This window comes from Saccoglossus kowalevskii, chromosome 9 (genome assembly GCF_978046115.1).
Source record: "Saccoglossus kowalevskii chromosome 9, keSacKowa6.1, whole genome shotgun sequence".
In the NCBI taxonomy this organism is placed as follows: Eukaryota; Metazoa; Hemichordata; class Enteropneusta; family Harrimaniidae; genus Saccoglossus; species Saccoglossus kowalevskii.
This window is the reverse complement of record NC_140649.1, coordinates 28,631,824-28,657,886: the sequence shown is the minus strand read 5'-3', so window position 1 is coordinate 28,657,886 and position 26,063 is coordinate 28,631,824. Positions and strand designations below refer to the sequence as shown.

At 32.5% G+C, this 26,063-nt stretch overlaps 1 protein-coding gene across 3 annotated transcripts in view; it reads left to right on the top strand.

Annotated features, from left to right (window-relative positions):
* Positions 1–25,449, top strand: part of LOC102807630 (alpha-N-acetylglucosaminidase-like) — a 32,356-nt gene extending 6,907 nt beyond the window's left edge. For 2 of the 3 annotated variants that reach the window (XM_085503808.1, XM_085503809.1), the window contains 11 exons: positions 521–674; positions 2,118–2,267; positions 3,060–3,205; positions 12,668–12,827; positions 16,688–16,782; positions 18,034–18,141; positions 19,851–19,971; positions 20,829–20,891; positions 21,155–21,198; positions 24,120–24,274; positions 25,050–25,449. In XM_085503808.1, coding sequence (XP_085359934.1) covers positions 521–674; positions 2,118–2,267; positions 3,060–3,205; positions 12,668–12,827; positions 16,688–16,782; positions 18,034–18,141; positions 19,851–19,971; positions 20,829–20,891; positions 21,155–21,198; positions 24,120–24,274; positions 25,050–25,204 — 1,351 coding nt within the window. In that variant the 3' untranslated portion in view covers positions 25,205–25,449. Of the gene's footprint in view, positions 1–520; positions 675–2,117; positions 2,268–3,059; positions 3,206–12,667; positions 12,828–14,901; positions 15,062–16,687; positions 16,783–18,033; positions 18,142–19,850; positions 19,972–20,828; positions 20,892–21,154; positions 21,199–24,119; positions 24,275–25,049 lie in introns of all 3 variants that reach the window. The other variant, XM_085503810.1, reaches the window with a different exon arrangement.
* The last annotated feature ends 614 nt before the right edge of the window (positions 25,450–26,063 follow it).

Sequence of the window (26,063 nt, the reverse complement as noted above, 5' to 3'; positions counted from 1 at the left end):
TCTTAGGATAAGGCTTAAGAAAAGATTTGTCCTTGGTCTTGAGATGTTTGGAAAATTGGAGTACTTATGGTATATGCACACTGAGCAGAATAGTATCTTTGTTATGGTTTACTATGTGTATTGAACAGAATACAAGTTGTGTATTATACAATGATATCTGTACTGAGTAGATAATATTTGGTGATTGTTGTCCTAAGTAACTATTCAAAATAATAATTGCACCAGACAACTGTTTTACTTATTTCAATTGATAAGTATATCCGGGACCTCAAAATGGAATTGATATGTCACAGTTTTTGACTCTCTTGTGCACATAATGGAAGTCTTTGCAGTTAGGCTGTCTGTCTGTCTGTCTGTCTGTCTGTGTGTGTGTGTGTGTGTGTGTGTGTGTGTGTGGTACCCGTTTTGCCATTTAGAGTGTAATTTACTTTGAAATTGAAAAGTTAAGCAAATTTTCTGATATTTAATCCATAATATCAAAGTATGAATTATTCTATTGTGATTCATTTATTGTTTGCAGAGAAAGTAGCTACTTATCACAAGCCAGTATGGCTGTGTATAATAGTTTAACCGCTGCTGACACCGATGCCATATGGCTAATGCAAGGATGGTTGTTTCAAAATAGTTTCTGGGGACCAGATCAGATAAAGGCATATCTACATGGAGTACCACTGGTAATGTATCTTACTTAATACATCTACCATCTAATAGTTATAAAGTTTTTCTTTATTTTTCATGAAAAAGTCATATATCATTATTACCCTAATCGTATACCATTATTACCTAACCGTATAACATTATTACCGAACCATATACCATTATTATCTAACCATATACCATTATTACCTAACTGTATACCATTATTACCTAACTGTATACCATTATTACCAAACTGTATACCATTATTACCAAACTGTATACCATTATTACCTAATTGTATATCATTATTACCTAACTGTATACCATTATTACCTAACTGTATACCAATAATACCGAACTGTATACTATTTTTACTTAACTGTATACTATTCTTACCTAACTGTATACCATTATTACCAAACTGTATACCATTATTACCTAACTGTATACCATTATTACCTAACTGTATACCATTATTACCTAACTGTATACCATTATTACCAAACTGTATACCATTATTACCTAATTGTATATCATTATTACCTAACTGTATACCATTATTACCTAACTGTATACCAATAATACCTAACTGTATACTATTTTTACTTAACTGTATACTATTCTTACCTAACTGTATACCATTATTACCAAACTGTATACCATTATTACCTAACTGTATACCATTATTACCTAACTGTATACCATTATTACCTAACTGTATACCATTATTACCTAACCGTATACCATTATTACCTAACTGTATACCATTATTACCGAACTGTATACCATTATTTCCTAACTGTATACCATTATTACCTAACCGTATACCATTATTACCTAAATGTATACCATTATTACCTAAATGTATACCATTAATACCTAACTGTATACCATTATTACCTAACTGTATACCATTATTACCTAACTGTATACCATTATTACCAAACTGTATACCATTATTACCTAACTGTATACTATTTTTACTTAACTGTATACTATTCTTACCTAACTGTATACCATTATTACCAAACTGTATACCATTATTACCAAACTGTATACCATTATTACCTAACTGTATACCATTATTACCTAACTGTATACCAATAATACCGAACTGTATACCATTATTTCCTAACTGTATACCATTATTACCTAACCGTATACCATTATTACCTAAATGTATACCATTATTACCTAAATGTATACCATTAATACCTAACTGTATACCATTATTACCTAACTGTATACCATTATTACCTAACTGTATTCCATTATTACTTAACTGTATACCATTATTACCAAACTGTATACCATTATTATCTAACTGTATCCCATTATTACATAACTGTATACCATTATTACTTACCCATATACCATTATTACTTACCCATATACCATTATTACTTGCCCATATATCATTATTACCTACCCATATACCATTCTTACCACTATACCATCATATTATGTTTTGGACTCAGGGTAAAATGTTGGTACTCGACTTGTTTGCTGAAGTAACTCCTATTTATAAGAAATCACAATCGTTCTATGGTCAGCCCTTCATATGGTGTATGCTACATAACTTTGGTGGTAACCTGGGAATGTATGGTGCGATAGATTCAGTCAATCAGGTATGTTTCTACTGTAGTGTAAATGTAAACGTTTTTCAAGATGCTTCAATCGTTTTATTCAACCACTAATCAATGGAATCTGGGATACTTGTTTTTTAACCTGATTAGACTAAATAAATTTAAGACTGTGTTTGTCAAAATTTTACATGTTGATCCTGTTGGTGCCCTACCTAAATATATGTGTAAAATGCAAATTACTTCTGAGGTAAAAATAACTTAATACTTTTTCACTGTGTTCGAAATAGACAATGGTTGAATTGAAAAAAAAAAAAAATGACACACATGATTGTGTGATTTGCATATAGATGTGAAAAATACTCGGGACAAATGTTGTGTGTTGTCATTTCGTTTTTTCAAATTATCAATGTTTCGTTTTGTGCCATGCAGCAATAGTCAATTCATGCATAGACCTTAGAAAACTGTTTTCTAAGGTATATAATTCATACTCTGACATTGTAAAGTTTGGCTGCCATTCTGTTGAGATAATAGGCATTCAGAGTTTGCTTTGTCGATATCTCTGAATTCAGTTTTAGCATGTTACATGCATTTCAATAAGAGCTTCAACACCCTAGTGAAGCCCAAATTTAAAATGGTCATTGAAAGATGATTACTTCCTTTTTCAAGTTGTATTATGAAAAATTTAATTTGTACGACAATCTTCATCTTGTCGATGTTTGTATGATGATTGGTGGAGGTACTTTATAAACATATTATCTAGGATAATTTCTTGGTCTTCCAACTAATCTTACATTCTTTGCTAACACATTTCGTGTTTACATGTACTTATTTCAGGGTCCTTCTGAGGGTCATACCTTCACAAACAGTACAATGGTTGGCACGGGGATAACACCAGAAGGCATCAATCAAAACTATGTCATGTATGAATTCATGAATGAAATGGGATGGAGAAATCAGTCTGTGACTGATCTACAGGATTGGTAGGATTTCACACATTTATGTCTGCCCTGTATTCTATGATGTCATCCACACATTCATGATGTCATGATTTCCATAATTTGTCATTCACACGTTGATGGTGTCATTATGATTTCCATAATTTATGATGTCATACACACATTTATGATGTCATTATGATTTCCATAATTTATGATGTCATACACACGTTTATGATGTCATTATTAGTCCCCGTTCGGACGCAGTCCGAAAACGGGGACTTATGTTTTGCCCTGTGTGCGTCCGTCCGTCCGTGCGTCCGTGCGTCCGTGATCACCTGTATCTTGAACATGCATGGACCGATTAAGTTCAAACTTCACTCATACATCACACCTTATATGGGACATATGCACATGCATTTTTTTCATGATCCGATTAACGATAGCCGAATAGCGGCCATTTTAAGGCCGAAAATGCATCAAAATCGCACATTTTCACCATTCCGGACCCGGATCTCAGTTATGCATGGACGGATTTTGTTCAAATTTGGTACATACATTAAACATAATAGGACCTTGATGCACGTCATTTTTTTTTTTTGATCGGGTTCGAAATGGCCGACTGGCGGCCATTTTGTTTTAAAGAATTCAGTTCTGGATCCGTATCCGAGACATGTCTGGATTGATCAAGTTCAAACTTCACACACACAAGGTACATCATGTCACAAATATGTATGTGCATTTGTTTCATGATCTCATTAACGATAGCCGAATAGCGGCCATTTTAAGGCCGAAAATGCATCAAAATCGCACATTTTCACCATTCCGGACCCGGATCTCAGTTATGCATGGACGGATTTTGTTCAAATTTGGTACATACATTAAACATAATAGGACCTTGATGCACGTCATTTTTTTTTTTGGGATTGGGTTCGAAATGGCCGACTGGCGGCCATTTTGTTTTAAAGAATTCAGTTCTGGATCCGTATCTGAGACATGCTTGGATTGATCAAGTTCAAACTTCACACACACAAGGTACATCATGTCACAAATATGTATGTGCATTTGTTTCATGATCTCATTAACGATAGCCAAATGGCGGTCGCTTTAAGGCCGAAAATGCATTGAAATCGCACATTTTCACCATTCCGGACCCGGATCTCAGTTATGCATGGACGGATTTCATTCAAATTTGGTACATACATTAAACATAATAGGACCTTGATGCACGTCATTTTTTTTTCGGATCAAGTTCGAAATAGCCGACTGGCGGCCATTTTGTTTTAAAGAATTCAGTTCTGGATCCGTATCCGAGACATGTCTGGATTGATCAAGTTCAAACTTCACACACACAAGGTACATCATGTCACAAATATGTATGTGCATTTGTTTCATGATCTCATTAACGATAGCCGAATAGCGGCCATTTTAAGGCCGAAAATGCATCAAAATCGCACATTTTCACCATTCCGGACCCGGATCTCAGTTATGCATGGACGGATTTTGTTCAAATTTGGTACATACATTAAACGTAATAGGACCTTGATGCACATCATTTTTTTTTTGGATCGGGTTCGAAATGGCCGACTGGCGGCCATTTTGTTTTAAAGAATTCAGTTCTGGATCCGTATCTGAGACATGCTTGGATTGATCGAGTTCAAACTTCACACACACAAGGTACATCATGTCACAAATATGTATGTGCATTTGTTTCATGATCTCATTAACGATAGCCGAATAGCGGCCATTTTAAGGCCGAAAATGCATCAAAATCCACATTTTCACCATTCCGGACCCGGATCTCAGTTATGCATGGACGGATTTTGTTCAAATTTGGTACATACATTAAACATAATAGGACCTTGATGCACGTCATTTTTTTTTTGGATCGGGTTCGAAATGGCCGACTGGCGGCCATTTTGTTTTAAAGAATTCAGTTCTGGATTCGTATCTGAGACATGCTTGGATTGATCGAGTTCAAACTTCACACACACAAGGTACATCATGTCACAAATATGTATGTGCATTTGTTTCATGATCTCATTAACGATAGCCAAATGGCGGTCGCTTTAAGGCCGAAAATGCATTGAAATCGCACATTTTCACCATTCCGGACCCGGATCTCAGTTATGCATGGACGGATTTCATTCAAATTTGGTACATACATTAAACATAATAGGACCTTGATGCACGTCATTTTTTTTTCGGATCAAGTTCGAAATAGCCGACTGGCGGCCATTTTGTTTTAAAGAATTCAGTTCTGGATCCGTATCCGAGACATGTCTGGATTGATCAAGTTCAAACTTCACACACACAAGGTACATCATGTCACAAATATGTATGTGCATTTGTTTCATGATCTCATTAACGATAGCCAAATGGGGGCCGCTTTAAGGCCGAAAATGCATTGAAATCGCACATTTTCACCATTCCGGACCCGTATCTCAGTTATGCATGGATGGATTTTGTTCAAATTTGGTACATACATTAAACATAATAGGACCTTGATGCACGTCTTTTTTTTTTTTCGGATCAAATTCGAAATGGCCGACTGGCGGCCATTTTGTTAAAGAATTCAGTTCTGGATCCGTATCCAAGACATGTCTGGATTGATCAAGTTCAAACTTCACACACACATGGTACATCATGTCACAAATAGATATGTGCATTTGTTTCATGATCTGCTTAACAATAGCGGAATGATGGCCATTTTAAGGCCGAAAATGCATCAAAATCACATATTTTCACAATTCCAGAACCGGATCTCAGTCATGCATGGATGGATTTTGTTCAGATTTAGCACAATGTGTTGTACATATGCAGGTGCATTTCGGTCATGATCTGCTTTGAATGTATATGTCACTCAAATATGAACGGAACGGGGACGTGTCATTGACAATGACTTGTAATTTCCATAATTTGTCATTCACCATTTATGATGTTATTATGATTTCCATAATAGATGTCATACACACATTCATGATGTCATTATGACTTCCATAATTTATGATGCCATTATTATTTCCATAATTTGTCATACACACATTGATGATGTCATTATGATTTCCATAATTTGATGGCATTCACACATTCATGATGTCATTATGATTTCCATAATTTATGTCAGTCACACATGGATGTCATGATTTCCATAATTTATGACATACACACATTCATGATGTCATTATGATTTCCATAATTTATGTCAGTCACACATGGATGATGTCATTATGATTTCCATAATTTGATGTCATACACACATTCATGATGTCATTATGATTTCCATAATTTATGTCATGCACACATTGATGATGTCATTATGATTTCCATAATTTATGTCAGTCACACAAGGATGATGTCATTATGATTTCCATAATTTATGTCATACACACATTGATGATGTCATTATTAGTCCCCTTTCGGACGCATTCCGAAAACGGGGACTTATGTTTTGACCTCCGTGTGTCCGTGCGTGCGTGCGTGCGTCCGGACCTGTATCTTAGAAATGCCTGGACCAATCACAATCAAACTTCACACATACATCATACATGATATTATACATATGCACGTCAATTTGTTTCACGATCTGATTCAAGATAGCCGAATGGCGGCCATTTTTGTGCTAAAAATCATCAAAATCAAGCATTTCTCGGCTGTTTACAGATGGATTTTTTTCAAACTTGGTATATACATTAGACATTATAGGACCTTGATGCACATCATTTTGTTTTACGATCTGATTCAAGATGGCCGAATGGCGGCCATTTTTGTGCTAAAAAATCCTAAAAATCAAGCATTTCTCGGCTATTTACAGATGGATTTTGTTCAAACTTGGTATATACATTAGACATTATGGGACCTTGATGCAAATAATTTTGTTTTTCAGATAAAATTCAAAATGGCCGACTGGCGGCCATTTTGTATTAATGAATGTGGTTCTCGTGCCATATCTCAGACTTGCTTTCACTGATTATGTTCAAATTTTAAATATTCATTATACATCATGTCATAGATAGACAAATATATTGGTTTGGCGATCCTAGTCAAAATGGCCAAATGGTGGCCATTTTTGTGCTAAAAATCATCAAATATCAAGCATTTCTGGCATTTATGGATGGATTTTGTTCAAACTTGGTACATACATTAGACATTACAGGTTCCTGATGCACATCATTTATTTTTCAGATCGGATTCAAAATGGCTGTCTGGCGGCCATTTTGTTTTAATGAATGGGCTTCTAGACCCATATCTCCGACTTGTTTTGACTGATTATATTCAAATTTTAAATATTCATTATACATCATGTCATAGATAGACAGATATATTGGTTTGGCGATCCTAGTCAAAATGGCCAAATAGTGGCCATTTTTGTGCTAAAAAATCATCAAATATCAAGCATTTCTGGCATTTATGAATGGATTTCGTTCAAACTTGTGATTTCCATAATTTATGTCATACACACATTGATGATGTCATTATGATTTCCATAATTTGATGGCATTCACACATTCATGATGTCATTATGATTTTCATAATTTATGTCAGTCACACATGGATGATGTCATGATTTCCATAATTTGATGGCATACACACATTCATGATGTCATTATGATTTCCATAATTTATGATGTCATACACACATTTATGATGTCATTATGATTTCCATAATTTATGATGTCATACACACATTTATGATGTCATTATAATTTCCATAATTTGTCATTCACCATTTATGAGGTTATTATGATTTCCATAATTTATGTCATACACACATTCATGTCATTATGACTTCCATAATTTATGATGCCATTATTATTTCCATAATTTGTCACACACATTGATGATGTCATTATGATTTCAATAATTTGATGGCATTCACACATTCATGTCATTATTATTTCCATAATTTGTCATACACACATTGATGATGTCATTATGATTTCCATAATTTGATGGCATTCACACAATTCATGATGTCATTATGATTTCCATAATTTATGTCAGTCACACATTCATGATGTCATTATGATTTCCATAATTTATGATGCCATTATGATTTCCATAATTTATGATGTCAAACACACATTTATGATGTCACTATAATTTGCATAATTTGTCATTCACCATTTATGATGTTATTATGATTTCCATAATTTATGTCATACACACATTCCTGATGTCATTATGACTTCCATAATTTATGATGCCATTATTATTTCCATAATTTGTCATACACACATTGATGATGTCATTATGATTTCCATAATTTATGTCATACACACATTCATGATGTCATTATGACTTCCATAATTTATGATGCCAGTATTATTTCCATAATTTGTCATACACACATTGATGATGTCATTATGATTTCCATAATTTATGTCATACACACATTCATGATGTCATTATGATTTCCATAATTTATGTCATACACACATTGATGATGTCATTATGATTTTCATAATTTAGTCAGTCACACATGGATGATGTCATTATGATTTCCATAATTTGATGGCATACACACATTCATGATGTCATTATGATTTCCATAATTTATGTCATACACACATTGATGATGTCATTATGATTTCCATAATTTGATGGCATTCACACATTCATGATGTCATGATTTTCATAATTTATGTCAGTCACACATGGATGATGTCATTATGATTTCCATAATTTATGTCATACACACATTGATGATGTCATGATTTCCATAATTTGTCATTCACCATTTATGATGTCATTATGATTTTCATAATTTATGTCAGTCACACATTCATGATGTCATTATGATTACCATAATTTATGTCATACACACATTGATGATGTCATTATGATTTCCATAATTTATGTCAGTCACACATGGATGATGTCATTATGATTTCCATAATTTATGTCATTCACCATTCATGATGTCATTATGATTTCCATAATTTATGTCAGTCACACATTGATGATGTCATTATGATTTCCATAATTTATGTCAGTCACACATGGATGATGTCATTATGATTTCCATAATTTATGTCATACACACATTGATGATGTCATTATGATTTCCATAATTTATGTCAGTCACACATGGATGATGTCATTATGATTTCCATAATTTATGTCATTCACCATTCATGATGTCATTATGATTTCCATAATTTATGTCATACACACATTGATGATGTCATTATGATTTCCATAATTTATGTCATACACACATTGATGATGTCATTATGATTTCCATAATTTATGTCAGTCACACATGGATGATGTCATTATGATTTCCATAATTTATGTCATTCACCATTCATGATGTCATTATGATTTCCATAATTTATGTCAGTCACACATTGATGATGTCATTATGATTTCCATAATTTATGTCAGTCACACATGGATGATGTCATTATGATTTCCATAATTTATGTCATATACACATTGATGATGTCATTATGATTTCCATAATTTATGTCAGTCACACATGGATGATGTCATTATGATTTCCATAATTTATGTCATACACACATTGATGATGTCATTATGATTTCCATAATTTATGTCAGTCACACATTAATGATGTCATTATTATTTCCATAATTTATGTCATACACACATTGATGATGTCATTATGATTTCCATAATTTATGTCAGTCACACATTCATGATGTCATTATGATTTCCATAATTTATGTCATACACACATTGATGATGTCATTATGATTTTCATAATTTATGTCAGTCACACATTCATGATGTCATTATGATTACCATAATTTATGTCATACACACATTGATGATGTCATTATGATTTCCATAATTTATGTCAGTCACACATGGATGATGTCATTATGATTTCCATAATTTATGTCATACACACATTGATGATGTCATTATGATTTCCATAATTTATGTCAGTCACACATGGATGATGTCATTATGATTTCCATAATTTGTCAGTCACACATTCATGATGTCATTATGATTACCATAATTTATGTCATACACACATTGATGATGTCATTATGATTTCCATAATTTATGTCAGTCACACATTGATGATGTCATTATGATTTCCATAATTTATGTCAGTCACACATTGATGATGTCATTATGATTTCCATAATTTATGTCATTCACCATTCATGATGTCATTATGATTTCCATAATTTATGTCATACACACATTGATGATGTCATTATGATTTCCATAATTTATGTCATACACACATTCATGATGTCATTATGATTTCCATAATTTGATGGCATTCACACATTCATGATGTCATTATGATTTCCAGAATTTATGTCATACACACATTGATGATGTCATTATGATTTCCATAATTTATGTCAGTCACACATGGATGATGTCATTATGATTTCCATAATTTGTCAGTCACACATTCATGATGTCATTATGATTACCATAATTTATGTCATACACACATTGATGATGTCATTATGATTTCCATAATTTATGTCAGTCACACATTGATGATGTCATTATGATTTCCATAATTTATGTCAGTCACACATTGATGATGTCATTATGATTTCCATAATTTATGTCATTCACCATTCATGATGTCATTATGATTTCCATAATTTATGTCATACACACATTGATGATGTCATTATGATTTCCATAATTTATGTCAGTCACACATGGATGATGTCATTATGATTTCCATAATTTATGTCATACACACATTGATGATGTCATTATGATTTCCATAATTTATGTCAGTCACACATGGATGATGTCATTATGATTTCCATAATTTATGTCATACACACATTGATGATGTCATTATGATTTCCATAATTTATGTCAGTCACACATGGATGATGTCATTATTATTTCCATAATTTATGTCATACACACATTGATGATGTCATTATGATTTCCATAATTTATGTCAGTCACACATGGATGATGTCATGATTTCCATAATTTATGTCATACACACATTGATGATGTCATTATGATTTTCATAATTTATGTCAGTCACACATTCATGATGTCATTATGATTACCATAATTTATGTCATACACACATTGATGATGTCATTATGATTTCCATAATTTATGTCAGTCACACATGGATGATGTCATTATGATTTCCATAATTTATGTCATACACACATTGATGATGTCATTATGATTTCCATAATTTATGTCAGTCACACATGGATGATGTCATTATGATTTCCATAATTTGTCAGTCACACATTCATGATGTCATTATGATTACCATAATTTATGTCATACACACATTGATGATGTCATTATGATTTCCATAATTTATGTCAGTCACACATTGATGATGTCATTATGATTTCCATAATTTATGTCAGTCACACATTGATGATGTCATTATGATTTCCATAATTTATGTCATTCACCATTCATGATGTCATTATGATTTCCATAATTTATGTCATACACACATTGATGATGTCATTATGATTTCCATAATTTATGTCATACACACATTCATGATGTCATTATGATTTCCATAATTTGATGGCATTCACACATTCATGATGTCATTATGATTTCCAGAATTTATGTCATACACACATTGATGATGTCATTATGATTTCCATAATTTGTGTCATTCACCATTTATGATTTCCATAATTTGTCATTCACCATTTATGATGCCAGTATTATTTCCATAATTTGTCATACACACATTGATGATGTCATTATGATTCCATAATTTATGTCATTCACACATTCATGATGTCAATATGATTTCCATAATTTGTGTCATTCACCATTTATGATGTCATTATGATTTCCTTAATTTGTCATTTACCATTTATGATGTCATTATGATTTTCATAATTTGTCATTTACTATTTATGATGTCATTATGATTTTCATAATTTGTGATTCACACATTAATGTAGCCTGACAAGTTGGCGTAGGTGGCACCCTGGACTGCTGCTGGGGATCGCAGCAGCCCAGGGCGCCACCTACGCCAACTTGTCAGGCTAACATTAATGATGTCATTATGATTTCCATAATTATGATGTCATACACACATTCATGATGTCATTATGATTTCCATAATTTATGATTTCATACACACATTCATGATTTTTATTATGATTTCCATAATTTATGTCATTCACAATTGATGATGTCAATCATATTTCTACATATGTTTCATGGTGATGGGTTTGTGCATGTGTTTGTGGTAATAATTGTGTGACTCATGTGACTGTGTACTTCATTTCTCTTCTTGGATGTGCATTCCCATGATGCATTCTGATGGCCCCCCTAAGCTTGATTGTGATCGCTTAAATGTTCAGCAGCAGCCTGTTCTTGTCTTATTTTGCTATACTCATTTAAAAATTCATTGCAGACCATATCAAAGTTAGTTGTCTGTATCTGGCTGGAACCATTAACCCCTTTCTTCTGGTCCTCCTTAATTCTTCTGACTAAGATGCTTTCTTATCCACACACGCCTTATTTTGTGTCTTTTTTTTAAAGGATAATGACTTATTCCCAGAGTCGCTATGGTTACACATCTCATCTGACATTTACAGCCTGGTCACTATTGTTAAACTCTGTGTATAACAGCCATGACGGCCATAAAGATCATTGTAAAACCATAATTGTTAAAACACCATCCAAACATCTAGAACAGAACGTAAGTCATACAAGTTGCGAAGATTGTTATATACACCGCTCAGTTTTTAGCAAGAGACACATTTCTGTGAATTTTGCGATTCAAGAATCATGGTATTTATGAAATATTTGGGAACATATGTATTGACTTTTGTAAAATTGTATTTCTGCTTTGAATTGTCAAATCTTGAAAATGTTTTATGGCGAAAATTCAGCGGATTCCTGTAAATAACATATTTCCTCACTTAGAAGTGAGTTTAAACCTATGGAAAATACAGTGACTCATACTGTATGTAGAGGTCTAATTCTAGAAAAAAATACTTTCAGTTGTGTCAGCCGCTGGGCGTAAATACAATTCTGAAAGACATACAAACATGCAGCCAACAAATCATAAACTCACAAAAAAATTGACTTTTTAGTATATTGCATAATCATCAATCAATCAACTTTTTTCTGTAGTTTCCTTAATATTCTTAAGATACTCGTGAATAATTATACAGCTTTTTATTTAATATTCTTAAGATACTCGTGAATAATTATACAGCTTTTTATTTAATATTCTTAAGATACTCGTGAATAATTATACAGCTTTTTATTTAATATTCTTAAGATACTCGTGAATAATTATACAGCTTTTTATTTAATATTCTTAAGATACTCGTGAATAATTATACAGCTTTTTATTTAATATTCTTAAGATACTCGTGAATAATTATACAGCTTTTTATTTAATATTCTTAAGATACTCGTGAATAATTATACAGCTTTTTATTTAATATTCTTAAGATACTCGTGAATAATTATACAGCTTTTTATTTAATATTCTTAAGATACTCGTGAATAATTATACAGCTTTTTATTTAATATTCTTAAGATACTCGTGAATAATTATACAGCTTTTTATTTAATATTCTTAAGATACTCGTGAATAATTATACAGCTTTTTATTTAATATTCTTAAGATACTCGTGAATAATTATACAGCTTTTTATTTAATATTCTTAAGATACTCGTGAATAATTATACAGCTTTTTATTTAATATTCTTAAGATACTCGTGAATAATTATACAGCTTTTTATTTAATATTCTTAAGATACTCGTGAATAATTATACAGCTTTTTATTTAATATTCTTAAGATACTCGTGAATAATTATACAGCTTTTTATTTAATATTCTTAAGATACTCGTGAATAATTATACAGCTTTTTATTTAATATTCTTAAGATACTCGTGAATAATTATACAGCTTTTTATAATCAGCAAAGTCTATAATAACTTTCCCTCTTTGAAATGGTGGTGAAGAAAATGATTTTTTTTTTTTTTTTTTTTTGATTATGTTCTAAAATCTTGTGTGGTTGAGGTTTGAGTTGTTTTTCAAAAAGTTAGACACTAAATGCAATTTTGATAATGGTTGATCAATGTACCAATGAGTAGTGCCTGTCAGTTTATTTAGACTTAATTCAAAAACAGGGCTTTATAATTTCAATCATCTGTTTGTCCACCACCCATATCTCTGACATGCTTTGACAGATCACATTCAAACTTGACACATACATCAGCCATCATATCATGCATAAGAACATGCTGTTGTTTCATGATCCAATTCAAGATGGCCAAATGGCAGCCATTTTAATGCTTGAAATTTACCAAAATCAAGCATTTCTGTCATTCCCGAACTGGAGCTTGGTTGTGCATGGATAAATTTCATCAAAACTTGTTATGAACATAATTGGTCCTTGATGCACATCATTTTTCCGAAGATTTGATTCAAAATAATTGATTGTTTATAACGAATGCTGTTTTTGGAATCATATTGGTATTGCTGAGCGGATCATGTTCAATCTTGTCTCATGATTGATTGTCTAAATGTTATATCTAAATTTTATGATAAAAATGATGTTCAAAAAGCTGAGCTGTTTCTGGTACTGCACAAGAAATAAACATGTACATTTCAATGTTTCAAACTTATAACAAAAACATTCATAATCTGATATTTGTTCTGAAATATGCACAACATCAAAATTTGCATATAATATATATAATTTGAATAAAAATATAATGTTTTAATGTGATCATGTGATCATACTTACCCAGGTTGAGTACTTATGCCTGGTCCAGATATGGCATCAAATCAAACATTGTAGGAAAGGCTTGGAATCGGTTGCTACATAGTGTGTATAATAGCACTGATGGTCACGGTGATTTTAGTTCCGCTATTTTAGTACGTAAACCAACGTTAACAATGGCACCAGATGTAAGTCTTAGAATTGATAAGTGGATTAGGTTAAAGGGCCATGTATGGTGTCATGTGACCAAGATCTCATAATAGTATTTTAAGCTGACTATTTTTCTCAATTCATGATTTAACTAATTTTAACAACAATATTGTCAAATAAATCACACTAATGCCAACACTGTTTTTGGTTATCATCCATTTACCATTTTTCCCGTAAAACTGGAAATTGCTAAGATTTTTTGCATAAAACTAAAATTGCATTTTGTTTAACTGCCATATTTTTGCTACGATGCTGGCCATTGTATTTCTCAATCATACCAGTACTACATATTAGTTGTGTGAGTAATTGTTACAAAGATAGAAAGCTGTTTTTGATTCTCTTGCATTTCTGATTTATTCTGTAAAATGTGCCACTCAAGTCAATAAAGTCAACAAAAACTTAAATCATGACAAAACATAATAGATGTAGCATCTGTATCGTATGATTTAAGTAGGACTTAAGTAGGATCTTTGTAACATGTTCCTTGCTTGCCCTTACTTAATCCACCTTTTGTTAATGTTTTGTTTCTTAATACATATGGCTGAACTTTAAAATTATAATTGCAATAAGCTGTTTTTAGCTCTGTTGTTGACTTTGTCGAGCAGAGATTATCATATATGTGTGCTTGTTCGTCGGTGTCTGGCGTCCGTGTCCGTGTCAATGTTTAACTTTTTCGACTTCTTTTTGAAAACTACAAGCCTGAATGCTTTGATACTTGTATATGTACCTTGGGTAGACCTCTCTTAGATTTGTTCATTTCATGATGATATCTTCAATTCTCTAATTTTGGTGAATGTTTTTGTCATTTTTAGTAAAAAGTGATATTTTCGAATTCTTTTTAAAAACCGCAAATCTAATTGCTTAAATATTACATGTATAGGTACTACTGTACATGCGGACCTCTCTCAGATTTGTTCATTTTATAATGATATCTTTAATTCTCTAATTTTGGTGAATATTTTTGTAATTTTTGGTAAAAAGTGATGTTTTCGACTTCTTGTTAAAAACCACAAGTCAAATTGCTTTGGTATTACATATGTAGGTACTACAGGTAGATCTCTCTCAGATTTGTTCATTTTGTGATGATATCTTTAATTCTTTAATTTTGATGAATATTTTTGTCATTTTTGGTAAATAGTGATATTTTCGACTTCTTGTTGAAAACTGCAAGTCTGATTGCTTTGATATTACATATATTGGTATTGGTACTACATGTGGACCTCTCTCAAATTTGTTCATTTCATGATGATATCTTTAATTCTCTAATTTTGATGAATATTTTTGTAATTTTTGGTAAAAGGTGATATTTTCCACTTCTTGTTGAAAACAGCAAGTCTGATTGCTTTAATACGATACATATTGTTCATTTTCTAATGATATCTTCAGTTCTTTAATTGAAATTTGCATTGCTAACAGCGGAGCTATCTCAGCCGACAGGCTGCTTGTTTATTATGGTTACCACAAGAAAATACATGTATATGCAACCAGAAATCAGAAACTGATATAGGCATTGTAGTTATGATATCTAGTGACAGCTCGTGAACTCAACTAAACCTGAAAGTCAGAGAAAGCTTGTATGTTTATTTGTCATTTCTTACCTCCAGATATGGTATGATTGGAATGATGTCATAACTGCATGGTCTTTTATGCTGAATGCAACCATGGAAACACCATCACTTAAAAACTCTGAAACATTCAGGTAAAGATTCAAGACTGTTATTGGTTACGTTTTTCCTAAAATTAAAATGTTCACTGTGATAACATTAACTTAAAGTCATTTTTGTTCGTAAAATAACAACAAATATTGTTAGTCTCTGGGACTGATTTCTAGACAAGCCTACATGTCCAGTTTTATTTGCTCCACAAATTGCTTCAGTATACTGACTAAAAAACTTTCACTACTGAGTTTGTGGTTATCACATTCAGATCAGGAAATTGAAACTGGTAGTTAGTTGAAGGGTCCTTAAGATTTGTGGATCTCGACATTCTTAATATTGAACTGTTGAAGCAAGCTTTTAGTGTTCTGTGTGGGAGTGGTAAACTACAGATAGGTGAATCGTCAAGGCACGAATGGAGGTCTCATTTTCAAGTTTGAATCCAAAATGCAGCCCCACACCATGATGTTCATTCAATTATTAAAATTAAACCAAATTACCATCGTACATGATATAAGATAATATCTACTTGAAGCATCTCTTCCAGTGGAGGCAGCAACGTCTGATCTTTCTTCATTCCGAAAATCACTGGTGGGGTTCACTTTACACAGCAACCGAAGCAAATATTGTTATTTGGAATATTGCTTGAACCACACTCAAGCAAGCAAACAGAGATTATGTTAATCATGTTTGTACAATTTAACTGTGTCGTTCTATGCTCGTAAATCAAGGCCTTAAAACAGCTCGATTCAGTTCAAATTATAACCTTATATTATCTACAACATGAAATATACGATGTTTACAAGTTTCTCAGTGTCAGATATTACCACAACTACTATGGTTTGTCGTCCGTTGTACATTTCAGCCGTTTTCAAGCAAATGAATATTATCGCAAACCCAGTTAATAGTACTACTCAGCGGGCACTCGATCATCAGATCTCTTCAATTTTTTCTGTGATTGTAGATGCGATATGAATGAACAATAAGTTCTCATGATTCTTTTATAAATTTATGCATTCTAGAGATTTTACTTCCCGAATGTAAAAACAAACACCATAGTCTAGTAGAACACAAACTCAGACCTGTACAACAAACCAGAAGTTATTCTACTATAAAAATGGTTTAGAATGACTCTTCTGGAAATATAATTAATATTTCTTTTACTTCCAGGAAAACTCTATTACATCCCTAATCTAAATGAAGGTTGTGATTACTTATTGACAATCCCACATCTTTAAAAATAATTCTCTTTGGTGTTTCTAAGTTTTAATTTTGTTTGTTGTTCACATTTCAAGGTATGATTTGATAGATGTGACCAGACAGGTCCTACAAGACTTCGCTTACTTGGTGAATTATCAAGCAGTGTTAGGATATTTGGCAAAAAAGGATGCTGCAGGAATCAAGTAAGATCAAAGTATTTTGTATTATAGAAACACCACAAGAAAAATTTACCAACCCTTTGGGTTTATATCCAAACTTTGGATAGTTTTAGACTTGGAGTGTTTTAGACTTGGAGTGTTTTAGACTTGGATAGTTTTAGACTTGGAGTGTTTTAGACTTGGAGTGTTTTAGACTTGGATAGTTTTAGACTTGGAGTGTTTTAGACTTGGATAGTTTTAGACTTGGAGTGTTTTAGACTTGGAGTGTTTTAGACTTGGAGTGTTTTAGACTTGGATAGTTTTAGACTTGGATAGTTTTAGACTTGGATAGTTTTAGACTTGGAGTGTTTTAGACTTGGAGTGTTTTAGACTTGGATAGTTTTAGACTTGGATAGTTTTAGACTTGGAGTGTTTTAGACTTGGAGTGTTTTAGACTTGGATAGTTTTAGACTTGGAGTGTTTTAGACTTATACCATGAAAAAACAAAAAAATAATTCAATGAATAATTTAAAGAATAATTCAATGAATAACAATGACTTGACCATTCTAATAATCCCCAAAACCTTCATCGTAAGAGGCAGCTGTGGTTGATGTTGTGACTTCAAAACATCTTCCTTGACCACCTTTTTAGCTCCATGCACTGTTGACTTTGGTGAGTGATTGTCCGTTGTCGGGTGTCCGCGTCAACTTACTTTTTCGACTTTTTCCTGAAAACTGCAAGTCTGATTGCTTTGATATTATATTTATAGTTACTACATGTGGCCTCTCTCAGATTTGTTCATTTTATGATGATACCTTCGATTCTCTAATTTTTATGAATATTCTTGTCATTTTTGGTAAAAAGTGATATTTTCGACTTCTTGTTAAAAATCAAACGTCTGATTTGATTGCTTTTATGTTATACATGTAGGTACCTAAGGTGAACTGCTCACAGATTTGTTCATTTCATGATGATATCTTCAATTTTATAATTTTGATGAATATTTTTATCATTTTTGGTAAAAAGTTATATTTTTGACTTTTTGTTGAAAACAGCTCTGATTGCTTTGGTATTGTACATATAGGTACCTTAGGTCGACTTTTCTGTTTATTTTCTAATGATATCTTCAGTTCTTTAATCAAAATATGCATTGATAACAGCGGAGCTATATCTCAGTCGAGAGACTGCTTGTTCAAAACTCTCTAGGCTTATTGCACCTTGACTAAAGCTGCTCAGTTCTAGCCAAGTTGCAAGTTCTGATTTACAATAACAGTGTACAAAAACATGTGTGGATTTACAAAAATAAACCAACGGCCAGAACAATGGATCACACAACTAAAAGTGGTATAATGTGATACCGATTTGTTAGCCCAGAATCTACGTTCATTCTTGGGATACTTTACTTTATTTCCTCTCTACATGAAAACATTAACAATGATAATTTATTCAAAACATGAATTCGATAAGTGCCACTTCACTTCAGTCATTCTTGGTAAAGTACTATTTGATTTTACTTAATATATCACATGTTATTTGTGACATATATGTCATGTTGCCACTCAGCCAATACTAGTACATATTTTCATTTTCTATTGATGAATTATTACAGATCAAAGCAATATCATTGAAGTCTGTGAATAGCCTTTCTTTCAGCCATGTGATCACAGTCAGCAATTGGCATTAATGATAGGCTACAAGAAAATATCACTGAATGCAGTAATGAATATATAATGTCTGTTTAAACAATGTTTAGGAAAGAAGGGGACAAATTAGTGGAATTATTTGATGATCTGGATCTGATTTTGTCATCAAATCAATACTATCTGCTTGGACGATGGATAAAGTCAGCCAGGGACCAGGGGAGCACACAGCAGGTATGTTTAGATGGATTCAGTCAGCCAGGGACCAGGGTAGCACACAGAAGATATGTTTAGATGGATTCAGTCAGCCAGGGACCAGGGTAGCACACAGAAGGTATGTTTAGATGGATTCAGTCAGCCAGGGACCAGGGTAGCACACAGCAGGTATGTTTAGATGAATTCAATCAGCCAGGGACCAGGGTACTACACAGCAGGTATGTTTAGATGGATTCAGTCAGTCAGGAACCAGGGTACCATACAGCAGGTATGTTTAGATGAATTCAGTCAGCCATGGACCAGGGTAGCACACACCAGGTATGTTTAGATGGATTCAGTGAGTCAGGAACCAGGGTACCATACAGCAGGTATGTTTAGATTGATTCAGTCAGCCATGGACCAGGGTAGCACACACCAAGTATGTATAGATGGATCCAGTCAGCCAAGGACCAGGGTACCACACACCAGGTATGTTTAGATGAATTCAGTCAGCCATGGACCAGGGTAGCACACACCAGGTATGTTTAGATTGATTCAGTCAGCCATGGACCAGGGTACCACACACCAGGTATGTTTAGATGAATTCAGTCAGCCATGGACCAGGGTAGCACACACCAGGTATGCATAACATGCAATAATTCCAGATTAATGTTGACATAAAATTTATGACTGATGTGCATTATTAATAGAAGTATATTTAAATTGTTCCATACCTTCTTACCACCCTTCTTGTCCTTAATTTTAATCGTAAATATATGGAGGAAGTACCTTGCATTCATTTTGGATCTTTCATAGATTAATAAAGTTGGCTTTCTTAGGAAACTCACTACAGATAATTGTTATATTTTTATTGAAAAATTGTAATCTGTCAACAGGAAAAGGATTTGTACGAGTATAATGCCAGGAATCAGATCACACTGTGGGGACCTACAGGAGAGGTGAGTGGTCAAACTATGAGTTTGTGGCAATTTTCAGCCGTCAACCGTTATGAAAAAACTCATGAACTATGTTTGTAGACATACTACCGTAGTCTACATGATTGTCAAACTATGGTAGGTCTGAATTAAAGTTTGCTATACGCCCTCTAGTGTCTAGTTTCATTGATGAAATAGATCTTTGTTTATACAAAACAGTATGTATTTCACAGTAATACATATATAAGTTTGTCAATAGTTTTTTTTTTGTTTCTCATCTTTCTTAGATCCTTGATTATGCTAATAAAATGTGGGGAGGCCTGATGAAAACGTAAGATATAAATCATTGTAGCACTATAATCGGAATGTACATGCAACACACATATCTTACACACTCATATGTCATATAGAACACATATAGATAGAATGTAGCCTATTATACTCCTGGCATTAAAACAATAGAATGTAGCCTATTATATATCTGGCATTAAAACAATAGAATGTAGCCTATTATATATCTGGCATTAAAACAATAGAATGTAGCCTATTATACTCCTGGCATTAAAACAATAGAATGTAGCCTATTATATATCTGGCATTAAAACAATAGAATGTAGCCTATTATACACCTGGCATTAAAACAATAGAATGTAGCCTATTATACTCCTGGCATTAAAACAATAGAATGTAGCCTATTATACTCCTGGCATTAAAACAATAGAATGTAGCCTATTATATATCTGGCATTAAAACAATAGAATGTAGCCTATTATATATCTGGCATTAAAACAATAGAATGTAGTCTATTATATATCTGGCATTAAAACAATAGAATATATCCTATTATACACCTGGAAGTAAAACAATTGAATGTAGCCTATTATATATCTGGCATTAAACAATAGAATGTATCCAATTATACACCTGGAAGTAAAACAATAGAATGTAGCATATTATACACCTGGAAGTAAAACAATAGAATGTAGCCTATTATATATCTGGCATTAAAACAATAGAATGTAGCCTATTATATATCTGGCATTAAAACAATAGAATGTATCCTATTATACACCTGGAAGTAAAACAATAGAATGTAGCCTATTATATATCTGGCATTAAAACAATAGAATGTAGCCTATTATATATCTGGCATTAAAACAATAGAATGTAGCCTATTATATATCTGGCATTAAAACAATAGAATATATCCTATTATACACCTGGAAGTAAAACAATTGAATGTAGCCTATTATATATCTGGCATTAAACAATAGAATGTATCCTATTATACACCTGGAAGTAAAACAATAGAATGTAGCATATTATACACCTGGAAGTAAAACAATAGAATGTAGCCTATTATATATATCTGGCATTAAAACAATAGAATGTAGCCTATTATATATCTGGCATTAAAACAATAGAATGTATCCTATTATACACCTGGAAGTAAAACAATAGAATGTATCCTGTTATATATCTGGCATTAAAACAATAGAATGTAGCCTATTATACTCCTGGCATTAAAACAATAGAATGTAGCCTATTATATATCTGGCATTAAAACAATAGAATGTAGCCTATTATATATCTGGCATTAAAACAATAGAATGTAGCCTATTATATATCTGGCATTAAAACAATAGAATGTAGCCTATTATATATCTGGCATTAAAACAATAGAATATATCCTATTATACACCTGGAAGTAAAACAATTGAATGTAGCCTATTATATATATGGCATTAAAACAATAGAATGTATCCTATTATACACCTGGAAGTAAAACAATAGAATGTAGCCTATTATATATCTGGCATTAAAACAGTAGAATGTAGCCTATTATATATCTGGCATTAAAACAATAGAATGTAGCCTATTATATATCTGGCATTAAAACAATAGAATGTATCCTATTATACACCTGGAAGTAAAACAATAGAATGTAGCCTATTATATATCTGGCATTAAAACAATAGAATGTAGCCTATTATATATCTGGCATTAAAACAATAGAATGTAGCCTATTATATATCTGGCATTAAAACAATAGAATGTAGCCTATTATATATCTGGCATTAAACCAATAGAATGTAGCCTATTATATATCTGGCATTAAAACAATAGAATGTAGCCTATTATATATCTGGCATTAAAACAATAGAATGTAGCCTATTATATATCTGGCATTAAAACAATAGAATGTATCCTATTATACACCTGGCATTAAAACAATAGAATGTAGCCTATTATATATCTGGCATTAAAACAATAGAATGTAGCCTATTATATATCTTGCATTAAAACAATAGAATGTAGCCTATTATATATCTGGCATTAAAACAATAGAATGTAGCATATTATACACCTGCAAGTAAAACAATAGAATGTAGCATATTATACACCTGGAAGTAAAACAATAGAATGTAGCCTATTATATATCTGGCATTAAAACAATAGAATGTAGCCTATTATATATCTGGCATTAAAACAATAGAATGTATCCTATTATACACCTGGAAGTAAAACAATAGAATGTAGCCTATTATATATCTGGCATTAAAACAATAGAATGTAGCCTATTATATATCTGGCATTAAAACAATAGAATGTAGCCTATTATATATCTGGCATTAAAACAATAGAATGTAGCCTATTATATATCTGGCATTAAAACAATAGAATGTAGCCTATTATATATCTGGCATTAAAACAATAGAATGTAGTCTATTATATATCTGGCATTAAACAATAGAATGTATCCTATTATACACCTGGAAGTAAAACAATAGAATGTAGCATATTATACACCTGGAAGTAAAACAATAGAATGTAGCCTATTATATATCTGGCATTAAAACAATAGAATGTAGCCTATTATATATCTGGCATTAAAACAATAGAATGTAGCCTATTATATATCTGGCATTAAAACAATAGAATGTAGCCTATTATATATCTGGCATTAAAACAATAGAATGTAGCCTATTATATATCTGGCATTAAAACAATAGAATGTAGCCCATTATATATCTGGCATTAAAACAATAGAATGTAGCCCATTATATATCTGGCATTAAAACAATAGAATGTAGCCTATTATATATCTGGCATTAAAACAATAGAATGTAGCATATTATACACCTGCAAGTAAAACAATAGAATGTAGCCTATTATACACCTGGCATTAAAACAATAGAATGTAGCATATTATACACTTGATGTACAATATATATTTGCTTGTTTTTTCAGTTACTACAAATCAAGATGGCGTCTGTTTATCGATTCTCTCTATAATAGTACGATATCACATATTCCCTTTGACCAAACTAAATTCAACGCTGACGTATTCAAGATTGAAAGTGCATGGACATTTGATAAAACAGTCTTTCCTGTTGAACCTCAAGGTAAGCAACTGTTGCTGTGTGTAGATTTCATATGAATATCTGAGCATAATTCAACCTGTTGTTTACTTTATATTCATGACTATGCACATAGATGCCCTGGGATAGTGTGCAGACCTGGTTATTTTTCGCTTGAAATCAATGTGATATGACTAATTGTTTCAGATGACTATATATGGCCATGTATCTGTAATATCTCAACAAATTTTGCAGATAGGGTCATGCAACTTGTGCTATTATTTTGTTGTTTGACAAGATATATGACCAAAATATCAAGTCATCATATCAGGTCATTATTTCATTAAATATTTAAAGCGCGGTGGTCGTCGCGCAGCGCGTGTTCCAATTTCATGTAAATAAACAATGTATTTTACATGCGTTGTATGCGTCGCTATGAGTCCCATATCGAACAGGACGTGACACGACGACTGTCGCCCTTTAATTGTTAAACCATAGCTACTTGCAACCACCTTGATCATTGCTTGCAGCTATTAAAATGCTGTATTTGCTCTAACAGAAGCACATGTGCTAACTTCATGCCTCCAATATCTTCAGCACATGGGAGTTATTTCTAAGCCTTCTTTGATTGTACTAGAAACTGATGTTGTGCACATGTTTATTTAAAAGGAGACAGTAGTGATGCAGCACATGTTCTGATTTTTGATTCATCTACATTTTGTAGCTGGCTTTGCTAGTTGAAAGAATTTGTGCACAAAATATTTGTCTTCCATTTATAATATAGGTTTCAGCAGTTTATCATAATTGTTGTTTATTTTAGGTGATTCAGTTGCAATATCCATGAATTTGTTCAACAAGTACAAGCCAGTAATTGACATCGCCTTGTCAATGGGAATGCAGACACCAACCAAACCACATCGCAAGGCAACGAGTAATGGAATTTCAGCTAATGAGTTTAAAGACAGTAATGCTTGAATTGAAACCAACTTATAAATATTGTTCAATAAATTTAATTACATCAATAAAGTAATAATTACTATAAATTTACAATTACCTTGAAAATGACCATTTAGTAATTGTGACATTCCCAGCTTTCAGTTTGTCAAGAGTGTTATTGTGGGGATTATTCATCTATGGTGAGTGCTGTACATTTGATTCAAGATATCATTTTTGAAATATGGAAATTCTATTTTCAAATAAATATTTTACTTTGTATTAAAGGATGCTATTCACTATTCCTTATATTTACACAACAAATAAGGGTTTAATAGCGGGATTCAATCCCAGTCCAGGCTATATACATCGGTAGAAATTTACATCCACAGTTATGGGGAAACCAAGATTGTCATTGCATATTACAGCGTATGACACAGTGGGAGGGTGTACAAATCCTCAGCAGTCGCTGGTTTGTTAGCTGCTGTATATATCTGGTAGCGCTGCTTATGTGTGGGCTTCGAATATGAAGGCAACGTCCAGCACCATCAATGTGGTGAAACCTCATTGACGGTGCTGATCATGACGATGCATGTAACATAAATTTTAATTGACCTCACTGATGATCCATGCATTGTGGAATACAGAAAAAGGGGCCCAAAACATGCGCAACTGTGTACACAATATGCTAATGACCTTTAACGAGGTTATGACATGTATCTCATGAATATTATTTGAAAGTGATATTTGTATGAAATGCCGGAATCACATATATTCAGTCTTGACCCCCACTCTGTCTATTGTGGTTATAGCAACAAGAGTAAAGAAGTCTAGTTTGGTGTGCATCACATACATTCAGATCTAGATTTGGAAATGTCATTTTTAAATTGGGTAGCAACAA